This window comes from Chinchilla lanigera, unplaced genomic scaffold (genome assembly GCF_000276665.1).
Source record: "Chinchilla lanigera isolate Chin_1 unplaced genomic scaffold, ChiLan1.0 scaffold00048, whole genome shotgun sequence".
In the NCBI taxonomy this organism is placed as follows: Eukaryota; Metazoa; Chordata; class Mammalia; order Rodentia; family Chinchillidae; genus Chinchilla; species Chinchilla lanigera.
The window spans coordinates 11934512-11948204 of record NW_004955449.1 but is presented as its reverse complement, the minus strand read 5'-3'; the positions used below and the strand labels follow the sequence as shown (position 1 = coordinate 11948204).

At 32.0% G+C, this 13693-nt stretch overlaps 1 protein-coding gene across 3 annotated transcripts in view; it reads left to right on the top strand.

The window, feature by feature from the left end:
- The window catches only part of Slc4a10 (solute carrier family 4, sodium bicarbonate transporter, member 10), a 280912-nt gene that overhangs the window by 211777 nt on the left and 55442 nt on the right, over positions 1–13693 (top strand). For all 3 annotated transcript variants that reach the window (XM_005393324.2, XM_005393329.2, XM_005393323.2), the window contains 3 exons: positions 2904–3061; positions 6003–6090; positions 11701–11847. In XM_005393324.2, the coding sequence (XP_005393381.1) occupies positions 2904–3061; positions 6003–6090; positions 11701–11847 (393 nt within the window). The remainder of the gene's footprint in view (positions 1–2903; positions 3062–6002; positions 6091–11700; positions 11848–13693) is intronic.

Below are 13693 nucleotides of genomic sequence, written 5' to 3'. Positions count from 1 at the left end.
TTTACATAATTTCCTCCACAGAAAGAACTTTCTTCTACATTTAAGTTTAGTATGTAAATCATCTGATAAAGAATTAAATCATAGAACTGTAGAAAACTTTAGACATATCCTCATTTACCCAGCAAAAAACAGTCCCAGGGATCTCTATTACTTTTATTGTGCTTCTAAAATGGGTTTAAGACTTAAACATTCTCCCTAAATGTCCACCTGTTTTTCCTTCAACCCTAAGTGTGTGGCTTCCAATTCCACAATGATATGTATAATTTTGTTCCCTAGAGATTATCTGTTTCTCACCCAGTTTATGGATCAAATACCCAGATAAAGGCTCTTTCATGTCTTAGAATTACAAGAGAGCTGGGTAGCCGAGCAACAAGAGTCTAAATCCAGATGCAGAAGAATATAGCTTAAATTGTTCAAAGTCCTGTTCAGAGGAGCTGAAATTTCCAGGATTTCTTGCTGTGTATTTTAAGTATTTGAGTCCACCTGATGTAGTTCAGCCTAAATCTTCAGAGCTGTTTTTGGTAGCTGTAATTGTGGTCCTTAAATATGATTCTTTTGTCATATTAAAAGGTAGGATATTATATAGAACTGTTCTAATAACAATAAAATACATAATAATATAATTATATAACATATAATCTGTTACTCCCAGATATATGTTTACTCCACAAATAATAAAATGTAAAGAATATAAGTAACTATTACATATATAGCTATAATTTATTAATTTTTAATTAAAAGATCAATTTACTAATCCAGAATTAAGTTTTATATATTTGAATGTATTTTTAAAATAACAGATATCAATGATATATTAGGTGTTACCTCATTCTAAATGTTTAAGGGCCATATTTTTATTTTTAAATAAAAATAAACTATTTTAGTGTACTCAGTCCTTCTTGATTTAATTGAGTTTCACCTTAAAGGAATTATTTCTATAGTTATCATCTATCTAAGGGGCAGGTTTTATAATAGGTAAGACTGTGGCATTTTTTGAAGAATTAATGAATTTAAAAGTTTTCTAAATGGAATTTAAACTCGGTAATACAAGTAAAACTCATATTGATTATCAATTATAGTTTCTTTAAAAGTTATCTTCTTATTTTAAATTTCATGTTAGTGCATTAATATTGTACCGTTGTTCTTTCTATTGGTGCAAAATTTAATTGTGTACTCTAAGTCTTTCAGAGCCTACATGAGTAAACAGTTAAAAAGACTCATGCAAGTTAGTTTTGTTATAGGACTAATACTGTATGGAAAAACTTTTATTTCCTTTTTGTAATTTTAGCAATACAGTGAAAATGTAAAACATAAATAATTTAAAGCATTTTCAATGTGTATATTTCTATTAGAAAAATAAATATAAAAATTCCAAAATAATTTCCATAAAACTAACCTTACATATAAAGTAAATAAATTTATTATTTATAAATTTAAAAAATAGATCCTATAAAATACATCCACAAAATATTCCAGTATGCTTGGTTTATGAGTTTATATATGAGAGTATATTTGTGATGTAAAAATCTTTGGAGTTTATATTTAAGTATTTCTTTTTATAAGCAGTTTGCTTTGCTACATTTTTTTTCTTTATAATAAAATACTCATTATATTTGATTTTTTTAATGAAGTAATTCAGACTCTTTTAAAATTTAATTCTTGTAATAACCTGTACATTTCACATTCCAGAGTTTATGTTTTTGGTGGTCATAGCCTCAGAACAGCTAATTCTTTATTAACATTTCAAATGGTCGAATTAACATCTCAGTTCCAGAAAACAACATATTTAATGTAGTCACTATGGCTCGGCTCTTTTCTAAAGTAAGCTTAAAAGTTTTAATTGTTTTTCACTTTCAACCTCTTGGAAAAATGTATTCAAATTATTAAACCTGAAAAAGAATTACATGGTCTAAAAATATCTTCTGAGCATCACCTATATTTGCCCGAGCTCTTTTCTCTTTCTCCCAAGTATTCCTTGGATCTTTGACCCCCATTTCGTTAACAGGAGAGCATAAAACCAATTACTAGAGCAGATAAAGTCCTATTCCTCTAAAAATGGAGTTCCGTAAAAAGCAACTCAAATGAGTAAGAAATAAAAAATAGGCTTTGTAAAAATTTTTCTTTAAAGTCACTGCTTAGTTTTCACTTTAGCCCCATGTATAAAAATTGATACTTACTCTTAGGAGGAATATTTTATATTCATTTTTCAAATGCCACTCTTTGTACTTAGCATTTCTTCTTAATGATCACTTTTGTTTTATGTTCTTTCATTTCAATCAATGACATGCATGTTAGAAATTCAACCATGGATCTTCAGCAACTAAAAATGTTAAGATTTCACTCTTTTTTCTCTATTCCCTTATATCTAAATTCTCTAATGAAAAACTGAACTTGAAGAATTAGAAGACAATATTTAAAATATGAAGAATACAGAACAACTAGAATAATGTGAAGTCTAAAGTCATAATTAATACTGTAAAAAGAAGCATGGTTATATTTCTCTTGAATAGCCATGAATTAAGCTTTAATTAATGGAAATGTATTGTAAAAAATTATGGTAACAGCCTAAAATGCTAAATTTGTTGACAAATGGGTATTAAATTAGAGTTACAGTGTATTTAATTGAGCACATATATTCCACTTTTTAGCACTTCAAGATTGCTGATGCTGGAAAAGCTTCTTTTAACAATAATGAATAGAAAAATTAGAATATTCAGATTATTTATGACAAGTTAAAACAACCCACAAACATTATTATTGAAGAAGAGCAAGAGATACATTTAACCATGTATGTAATTTAAACCAAATGTATCCCTGGGTTATTACACACGCACTGTGGTAGACTATGATTTACCAAATTTTTCTAATTTTGATTTACTTTATTTACTTTGCAACACTTACAGGTTGATCTGCATTTCATGAAGAAGATTCCTCCAGGTGCTGAAGCTTCAAACATCTTAGCTGGAGAACTGGAGTTTCTAGATAGAACTGTAGTTGCTTTTGTTAGGTTATCTCCAGCTGTTTTACTTCAGGGGCTGGCTGAGGTCCCAATCCCAACCAGGTAAAAAGTGTGCAAGTGTCTTTTATGGTTTTTGTAAATAATTTTGTGAGAGTAAATGCGGATTAAATATAATTTCATATTAGAGTTTTGATGAGGAATCAGTGGGTCATCCACAAACATGTTCTTGTTTGTGGAGGAGAAAACAAAATGCTTTAAAAAAACATTCTGTCCTCTTTTCTTCCATTAGATGTGCTCTTTTCTCTAAGTATCCTAGTCTGTACAACTGCACCACTCTTATTTTACACTTTTGGTACAAAAAGTGACTAAGGCTTGTATCAAAGATTACATTCAACTGTGTACATAAGAAAGAGAATCCTCAAGAGTGGTCATAAAAAAAAAAGATTTTCCACGACGTAGCTTATGTTTGAGTAAGCTTTCAAGATGCCTGTGAGTGCCACCATTGAGACGGGCCTGCTTTATTAAATATACCATTAGTTCAATCTTAGGTACAGTCTGCCTTTCTTACACAGGGTCTCAAGAATCACTGGAAGTGTGTTTGAATCTGAATCAACAGTAAAATTTAGCTTCATTGCCTGAACTTGACTTTCACTTAACTAAACATAATAACTAATAGTTTAAGGATAATATAAATGAAGTTATATAGTTTATCATTTATTTCTAGTTTAAAGATATAAAGCTATTCCCAGATGAAATTGTGAAAAAATAAAGAATAAAAAGAATATTGACTTTAACATGTTTGGTTCCTAGCTCTTTATCCATTGACCGTCTTTTCTTTGTTATTTTCACTGTGAAGTGTGATTCCAGGCACAGATAGCCTTTTGCTCTGGTTTCATTCTCACAGCAAAAGATGTCTGGCTAGGTCCCCATTTCCTGCTTAACTAGCACCCTTTGATGCTGTAACTGCTTAAAATGTTGTTGTTGTGATTCCTCTTGCAAAAAATTAAATGTAAAATGATGAAAAGTTCAAGTGCTATGGCAACTGGATTTACAGAACTTGTTTCCTCTGTAGATCCCTGCCCTTAACTCAAAACAAAGCAGATTTACCACTCCATGCTTTGATTATTTATAAGATATTCCAGAAATTTGGAATGGTGCAGCCTGGAAAGGCTTCATTTTGTAAGGGTTTAGCTGACGGAGGTGGAATTCAGTGTTGTAGTACCTGTCTGACTCAGGCTTGTGGGAGAAGCCTAGTTACCATTCAGACAACATCATAGAAGTTGCTGTTAATTCTGTTTGAGGGCTACCGAGATTTACGATACATGCCAATTTCATCAAAAAGGGGGAAATTTGGGCCGAGCATATTGTTTGACTGTGTGAAGGCTGTATTTTTCTATGCACAGTCTATAACCTATTCAGAGTTCTTGAAAATCTGGGGTTCAAATTTAACATGTCACATTTGCTAATTGTACAGATATTACTTTAACAGGTTAAAATTCTTTCAAGTTGTCCCAGATGTTATTTGTGTTTTATCATTTAAGAAGGTGTATGATTAACCTTTAGTAAATGATAACTACTTATGACAATGATGCTTTCTGTATTTCAAAGGACAGAAGAGAAAAATTACCAGGAGTAGAAAAAAGTAAAAATGGAGTTATATACTCTTGCTTTGAAAACTGTCAGGTTTAAGTGACCTCATTTCATACTGACACAGCAAAAATGTGACTTTTCCAGCTGAGGAAAAGTTAGAGGCACTGTGGAAGAATCACGCAAGGAGAAATTCTAAGGACCAGATACTATTTAGTTAGGAAAAGTGAAAAATGGAAGATTAGCTAGGCAAATAGAATAAAGAAAACCACTGGAGTTCCTAATTATCCTTTCTTAGAAGGACAAGGGGGGATAGATACCATAACAACAACACATAATACCAATGTCAGAAAATAATTTTTAGAACTTTATAAGTAGCCTTTGGAATGGAAACCTAAAAAAAATAGCAAGATGCACATAGATTAGGCAATTTCTTAGCAGTATTATAGTTGATAAAATATCTGCCACTCCATTCAAATATTCCTGTTCTTAATACAGAGTAGATATTTCCATATTATAGTAATTGACTGGGATTTTGTTACAACTGACAAAAATTAATAATCTGATCCTTTAAGATTGCATAATATATGTTGCATGTAAAAACATTTACAACTAAATCAAAGCTAGAATTTCATTAACTACTTCACTTTCATTAACTACTTCAAATGACTTATAAAGCCATTACCCTTCACTCTTAATAACATAAATCATTCAACAAATTAGCAGCCTAAGACTGTACTGCAAAATATAGGGCATTCTTTAATTTCCACAGTTTCCCGTAAGCATCGGCCTCTTCTTAGACAAGGGCAATTACAGGTCCTCTTAAGTCAGAGCCTGCATTGATTTGTTTAAAAGCACAGGTTGTAATGATAAACCTGCCAGACCTTCAACCTAATTTAAATGGAATACTATGGCGCAGCTACCATTTTTATTTCTCTAGCACTGGAATTAATAGATGATTAACTTTTTTTCTGCCAAGTTGACCTTTGATTTCTACAACATATTTTTATACTTAATTGAAAATGTACATATTCTTACATTTCTGATCATATATTCTCTTTGTTTATATTATTGTTACTTTTTCCCTTGTAAACTATTTTCTATTTGTATACCATTTATCTTCTTCCTTCCAATCCAAAAAATTTTAGTCAGATTTCTCATTCCAACCTTCCTCTTCTAAGGATAATAGAATTCTTGAAGTTCTCAAAAAACGACAGTCTAGGATGTGCTTGTAACTACATTGGGAAGCACTGAGATAAAAACACATTGCTCAAGATCTTACACATAATAGTCAATCATTTAAAAATGTTTCAAGTTAATATGTACTTTGCAAGCTATGGAAATGTTTCACATACAATTCCTCATTTTAATTGCTTTGAGATAAATGATTCTGCACTATTAAAATTATTTTTATATTTCTACCTTGGAACATTTCTTTTTTTCCTCTTAATTACAGATTTTTGTTCATTCTTCTGGGACCCATGGGAAAGGGTCAGCAGTACCATGAGATTGGCAGATCAATTGCAACCCTAATGACAGATGAGGTATTTATTTAAGTTACTTGGAACATCTTCCCCCATTAAGTATGCTTAACTTTTGGAGGTCCTATTTTTATACAGTTTGCTGTGAATCTGACTTCTCTGTATTGAATCCAATTCTCACTATCTAATTGCCATGAGAGAAATTAGGTCAAAATGACTAGTAAATTAACACACATTAATATAATATTTTGAAACTGTACACTCTAAAGAAAAATCTGTAATAGCATTTGTAAGAGTATTTATAATATCATTTGTAATAGCATTAATGTTCTCATAGTACCATTCTTAATATCATTGCAAATTTCATTTGCAGGCAAGTACTTTTAAGGTCTAAATAAAAAGAGATAGCAAGTTTTTTACCTAATATATATGACACCAAAACGTCATGAGAAATTGGTCAACTGGCTACAATTGCCTAATGCACGTGTAATGTTCTTAACTTGGGAGTCTTCACACAATCAGAGGAGCTGTAGATAGATTTTAAGGACCTTGAGCTCTCCCTAATATAGCACGCTATTTTTTTCATAGAAAGATTTGTGTGTAGATTCTGTTGGACTAGTAAGCTTTCATCAGCTCCTCAAAGAGATGAATGTCTAAAAAGAAGTAAGATCTTAAAAATAAGAACATAAAAATAGTGTAAATTTTCTTTAACTTGTATCCCCTGATACGGTATGGAAATTTGTTCTTATTTTTAAAGAGAGGAGTGGAGGTGAAATATCACTACAAGGAATTAACTCAGAATTGGTAGTAAATGTGCAAATGAAGTTATGCATTATTTAGAATTTCCATTAAATAATTTACTAATATATTTATTATACTACATGGCTACAAATCCTTTAAAATTCTGTGAAAAAAGCCAATTAGGCCAGGTGGGATGGTGCCTGCCTATAATCGAAGTTGTTCAGCAGGCAGAAGCAGGAAAGTTCCAAGTTGGAGGCCCACTGGGCAACTTAAAGAGACTCTCTGAAAGAGGAGAAGAGGTTTAGAGTGTAGTTCAGAGATAGTACTGTTTTCTAGCATACATGTGTGAGGCCCTGGGTTATTTGACATTTGATGTTATAAATTCTTCTATCTTTTTACCTTACATTTTATGTGAATTAACTATTAATGTTTACACACATTTCAAAAGGAACTAATTTACTCAATATATTAGTTTCCTGTGGCTATCATAAAAAATTGTCAGAACTGAATGATTTAAAAAGAGAACAATTTATTTTCTCACATTTTTTTGAGCTCAGGATCTAAAGTCCAGGTGTTAGCAGGGCCATGCCCTCTGAAGACACCAGGGAGGGACATTTTGTGGTCTCTTCCATCTCCTGGTGGCTCCTGGTGCTCCTTGCTTGTGGCAGCAGAACTTGGAGACCTCTGCCTCTGTCGTCACATGGTGATTTCATTTTGAGATCTTTATCTTAATCACATTGGCAAAGACTCTTATTTCTACTGGCAGGACTCTCTATAAGAGAGAACTTTCATACTATCATTGCTTTTATTATTTCCATATTTTGCATTTTACACTATTGTAAAATAAATGATATTTTGATTTATACTCAACAAGTTAAGTATTATCATTTTTCAGGTACAAGACATGAAATGCTAAACACTAAAATTTCTTCTCATCTAAGCCATTAAGGCATTACACTGAGACATCTGTGAGGTATGGGAAATGCCATAATGTGAGAGGAGCATTTTATGTCATGGGAGATGCATGAATATGCAAGGTATCTTTTTTCTTTGCCTCCCTTTCCCCAATGAAGAATCAAAATTTTCTTAATAGGAAAATGTCAGTTTTAAAAATTTTTGACCTGGGGCTGGGGATTTAGCTCAGTGGCGCAGCGCCTGCCTGGCAAGCGCAAGATCATCAGTTTGATTCCCGGTACTGGAAAAAAAACTAAAAACAACAACAACAACAAAAAAAATTTTTTTTTGACCAATTAAGTATACATAAAATATCAGGGAAACATTCATATTTGATAAATTTCAGATTTGGTTTAATTTGCTTTAATTAATGAGATTTACCTAATTTGAGAACAAGTACCAGCCATGTAATGCAGTTTGAAAATGAATTCTTTAAACTTGAAAAGTTTGAGTTTAGGTGTAGGGCAATTTGTAATACTGTGGGGAGTGGGATAGAAAAGAAAAGAAAGCAAATCAGAAAGTAACCCTTAAAGATAAGAGGTTAATTATAAAAACATGTTAATTACAATAAGACATTGATTTATCATGAAAGAATGTTTAAATACATTTTTTTAAGGTGTTAGAGTTTAAATTCAGGGCCTCCTAAATGCAAGTGCGCTACCAACTGAGTTACATGCCTTTTAAATACTTTTTAAAATGACAGTTTTTTTAATTGTTCAAAGTCAAGGTTCTTATCATATGACTTTGAAGTCTTCTGAATAATTATGCTCATTAAAAATAAACTTCACTATGGTTATGTGCAGAAAAAAAGGTGAATTGAATTGCATTATCAAACTGTAAATTCTCTGAGCACAGTAACTGCTTAATATTTATCCTTGTGTCCTGATTTTTTAAGTGCTTAATTTAATATTTGTTAAACTGAGATCTTTGTTTTTTCTCTCTTTACTGCAAACTTTTTGTGGATATCTTTTCCTTTTGCATTTTCAGCCTTAGTATAATATCGGTCAGGGTTCAACACATTTTTCAAATGAATTGGTAACTGATGTGTGAGTCTCTTACCAATATCATATTTTGAATCAGCTGAATAATTGTTTTTTTCATTTCTATCGAGTTTTACTAGAGATGAATCATGATTGCAGTTATCTGCACGGCTGCCAATGAGTCCATCCTTCACATCCTTAAAAATTAAACACCCTGACAAGATTTGTGTATGTAAATATGTTAATATTTATCATAATACAGCTCAAAATCTAAAAATATGTACTTATGAATTAATTTTAAAGTAATATAGTAAAGCCATCATGTATCAACACAGATAGCATAGTTTGTAAAGACAAAAGTAGAAACAAAACCAAATTTCTTTCTAAGAAAAATAGTGTTTTTCATGTTCCAAGTTCTCAAGATATGTTTTCCTGCTTCCAGCTTTTAAGTCAACATAAACACTTTCTGTTCAAACAGCAAATGTGCCTAATGCCTAGCAGCTACTTAAGAAATATGTATTAAATCAGCATCTATGTTTTCCCCATCCTTAACATAAAATTTCTTACTGCTTACATAGCATCTTCCATTACATCAGTTTGATTAAATCTGAGTATCAAGTTCTTTGCTGAAATAGCTACTCATTGAAGCTATCCTTAATCACTCTTTAAAAAATTGTAACATCCCCTGTTCTTCTTTCCTGCTTTACTGTCTCTACGTTCTGTCCTCTGCCAAAATATACACATTTATATTATTTTTCTTCTTCCCACTAACACTAGAATGTAAGCTCCGTGAGAGCATGCATTTTTATTGCGCTTGTTCATTGCTGTATTCTTAGCACCTAAATAATATTATGCATATTTATTGAATAAATTTTTAGACCTCTTTTTAACAAGGAAAAACAACCATTAAATTAATTACATAATTAACAATTAATTATAATAAAAACATGATTACACTGAAAGCTGTGAAGAAGGACAAAGTGTTAAGAGTATTAACAAACTGTCTCATCTTATTTGAGACAGAATCAGAGAAGGCTTCTGTCAGAAGTCAGATATATGTTGGAATCAGAATATTACATAGCTAGACAAAGACGGGAGAAGAACAATATAAAGTAATTATGTTACTTTAGAGAAATTGGTAATAGGAAAATGGTATCAGTACTATTTATGATTTAAAATCAAATTTTTATGTCTCTATCTTTGAGAAGCTTTAAAACAATAGAAAATCAGCTACTCTTGATAAAACTTAATCCTTCATCTATCTAAAGCAGGGCATAGGATCATGTGATCTTTTGAAGCAATTTTTAATTAAATGCGATCACATCAAAGAGATTTCAAGACAGTTGCTATTATCAGGAAAAGAATAGAGTGGCTAAACTCTCATGGAAAAGGATATTCTGAGCCATAAAATCAGTGGCTTATGACAGGGAAATTTTTATTTTTAACATTTAATAATACTTTATTCAAAATATAACTAAGCAATTACTATATCTTTGATATTTTCATTTTATTCTAATGAAAGACTATATTTATTGCATCAATGGCATTTTGTGTTCTTAGATGGAAAGTCAAGAAAATTCTTCAGAAAATGTTCATCATTTTGTCAGCAGTTTAAATTGATGAACCAAAAACTGAAAGAAATAGTCTAAAAGTCGAATAAAATATTTGAAAGCAAAACTTTCCTGGAAATTTTGGTATATTTTATCATTTTACTCTAGGCCAATATAAAGACTAATAAAGAAATTGCTACCTCAAATATTTCTCTGCTGCATTTTATCTTATGTGGAATACAAAATATATCAGATATACTTACACTGTTTATTGTAAATTAATTTTCCATTTTATTCTTATTCTTCCTTTCTTCATTTATTAATTGAGTATATCATTCCTGTTTATGACAGAAGAGGTTAGGTCATGCTTTAGGAATAACCAACTAAGATCTCAGTGGCTTCAAACAGCAAATGTGTATTTCCATCATGCTAAATGCCCAGCACAAGCTTGCAATGATTTCTGTTCATTAGTCACTTAAAAAGTTTGTTTCACAAAAGCTCAAATTTAGACTTACATTTTTCAGTCACTAAACCGGACAAAAGTAATACAGTAACTGCCATACTGGTGCTCATAACTTCTAGTCTAAGAGAACAAATATACACCTAAATTGAGCTCACCTAGTTCAGCTGTCAAAGAAGGCAAAAAAGAAAGAAAGAAAAAAGAAAATTCAATGCTACAATGCATGTGAAGAAGGCCTGGAATATTTGTGAATAGCCTCAATGATGCTGTGTGTGTGTGTATAGGTATCAAATATACTTTGAACAGAAATATACTTTCTTCACTTTATGCATATATGCACAGAAAATACTAACATAATTGTCAAATATTAATAATATAATTTTCAAAATGAAATAAAGTTAATCTTTTTAAGATGCCAGAGTAGAACCATAAAATTTCTAATATACCCTAAAATTTTTGATCTCCATTTTTTAGCAAGGATTTCCTCCAGAAAGTTTTATTTTAGTCACACATAAATAATCTTTGTATAGCTGAGTGTGGTGGTGATTGCCTGTAATCCTAGTATTTGGGAGGCTGAGGCAAGAGGATTGCTGTGAGCTCAAGGCCAACCTGGGCTGCATGGTGAGTTCAAGCACAGCCTGAACTGCATAGTGAGATCCTGTCTCAAAAACAAACAAACAAACAAACCCCCAAAGCTTTTGCAACTTAAATCACTGTGTTAGTTTAATGGGCCTTCTTTCACTCTTTTTTCCCTTTCCTGTACTTCTCACCTATAGAAACTTCAATTCTCATTCTAACATCCAAAGAAAAATAGATGTCTGTGCAGATTCATATAGTAAGCTATAATATTTTGCATTACAAACTTCTTTAGAGTGAGATCTGACTATGTCTTCAAAATGTTAAATCACATGTAAGATACCTGCAAACTGAATACATCAAAATTTTTAATAATTTTTGAAACTTTAATGATATTTTTTTTCTCCTATAGGTATTTCATGATGTTGCTTACAAAGCTAAAGATCGTAATGACTTGGTATCAGGAATTGATGAATTTCTGGATCAAGTTACTGTCCTTCCTCCTGGAGAATGGGACCCAAGCATTCGAATAGAACCTCCCAAAAATGTTCCTTCCCAGGTATGGATATTTGAAAACATTCTTTAGAATCCCACTATTTTGTAGTCTTTTAAATAACTGCCAGAAAGAATTGAGTGATTTAAATTACACCCGACGAGACAGAAGAAGCATGAATTTACAAAATCTTCCTTGATATTGTGTGACACACCTCCCTCAGAAATTTGGTACTTTGAACTAATCTTTATGTACCTGGAAAGCTTTTAGGCCCAATTTAAAAGGCTCTCATCTCTCGTAAGACCATTACTCTCCCAATTGTCCTTTTTCTCTTTATATCATTCATTCTTTTGTTCTATTTTCTATAATTATTAACATACAGCATACTGTTAATCACAAAAGCTACTCACACCACTACCCCTGTCAGTAAACCAAGCATTTCTTCTGTTTTCCTTTGCAACAAAATATCACAGAAAAGTTGTCTATACTACCGCCTCCAATTTCTCTTCTGCAAGTCTCTCTTAACTCTTCAATAAGGCTGTTGCCCCTCCCACTTCACTGAAAAACATCATATTCACCAACAATCTCCACAGTAGTAATCCCATGGTGACTTTTCTCTCTGTGTTTTACTTAACAATCAGCAGTATTTGATAGAGTTGACACTGCCTTTTCCTTGTCCTACTTTTTAAATTGACAAAATGCCACATTTTTGTGATGGCTCCTACAGCTTCACTGGTTGCTCCTTAATCTCCTTTGCTGAATCCCCTTCTCTGATTTCTTCATACTGAAGTGACTCCAGACTCCAAACCTAATGATTTTCTCTTCTCTGTCCATATGCAGTTTGTTGATAATATCACCCAATCTCAAATTTTAAAATCTTTTCCTAAATTTATTTTCAATATTGATTGGGAGTTACCTGTCCAACTGCTTATCCTGTGTCTGCATCTGAATGTCCAATAGATATCTGAAACCTAACATGTTGAAAGTTTGAACTGAATTATACATTGTCATTTTTCTGTTCTGTATACATTTTTGCATTTGTGAATTTGCAAAGCAGTACTGTATAATGATTCTGGAAGTATATAAGAGTCTCTGATGTTTTCTTCAAACCTACTGCACTTATTTGGTTAATTTTTAACTACAGCTTTTCAGTGGATCAGGCCAAAAACATGAATTCTTCTTTCTTATGTCTTCTTTTTATTCTTCCATATCTTCCAATTGCCACTGAAACTATTGTGGTTCCACCTGTCACTGTCCTTTTCCCTGCATTACTGAAATTAGCCTCCTAAGTGGTTGTCCCATTGTTTCTACCTTCAGCCCTTACGAATGTATTTCAATAGAGCATGAAGAGTGACCCCCAAATTCAATTATGCCTCACCTTTCCTCAAAACCTGCAAACACTTATCATTTTACTGAGAATGAAAGTCAGATATTTACACTGGCATACTGAATCTACCCAACCCAGCATCCTTCTGTCCCTTTCCATCTGAGAAATTAGCATCTACACTTTTTTTCTCTCAAAACTCTCCCATCAAGAAGGTGTCCTTGCTGTTGTTCTTTAAACCCTATTAGGGTTTTTCGTGCTTAACACTGTCTATGGCTATTCTTTTTTTCTGGATGTCCCTAAGTTATTTTCATGGCTGATCTCATCTCCCTCAACTTTTTCTCAAATGATCTTTTTCCCTGAGTTTGCCCACTCTACCTATAGTTGCCACTTCAACCTTTTCACCACCCACTCCACACCTCAGACCCATCTTACTCCACTCTAAAGTTTTCCACTGCTCTTATGCATTCTAACACACTATTGAATTAATTTATGTATTTAATTGTTGCTAATCTATCTTTCCCATTAGAATATAAGCTCTACTGGCCTGATTTGTCCACTGGTATATTCCAAAGATCTAACACTTTT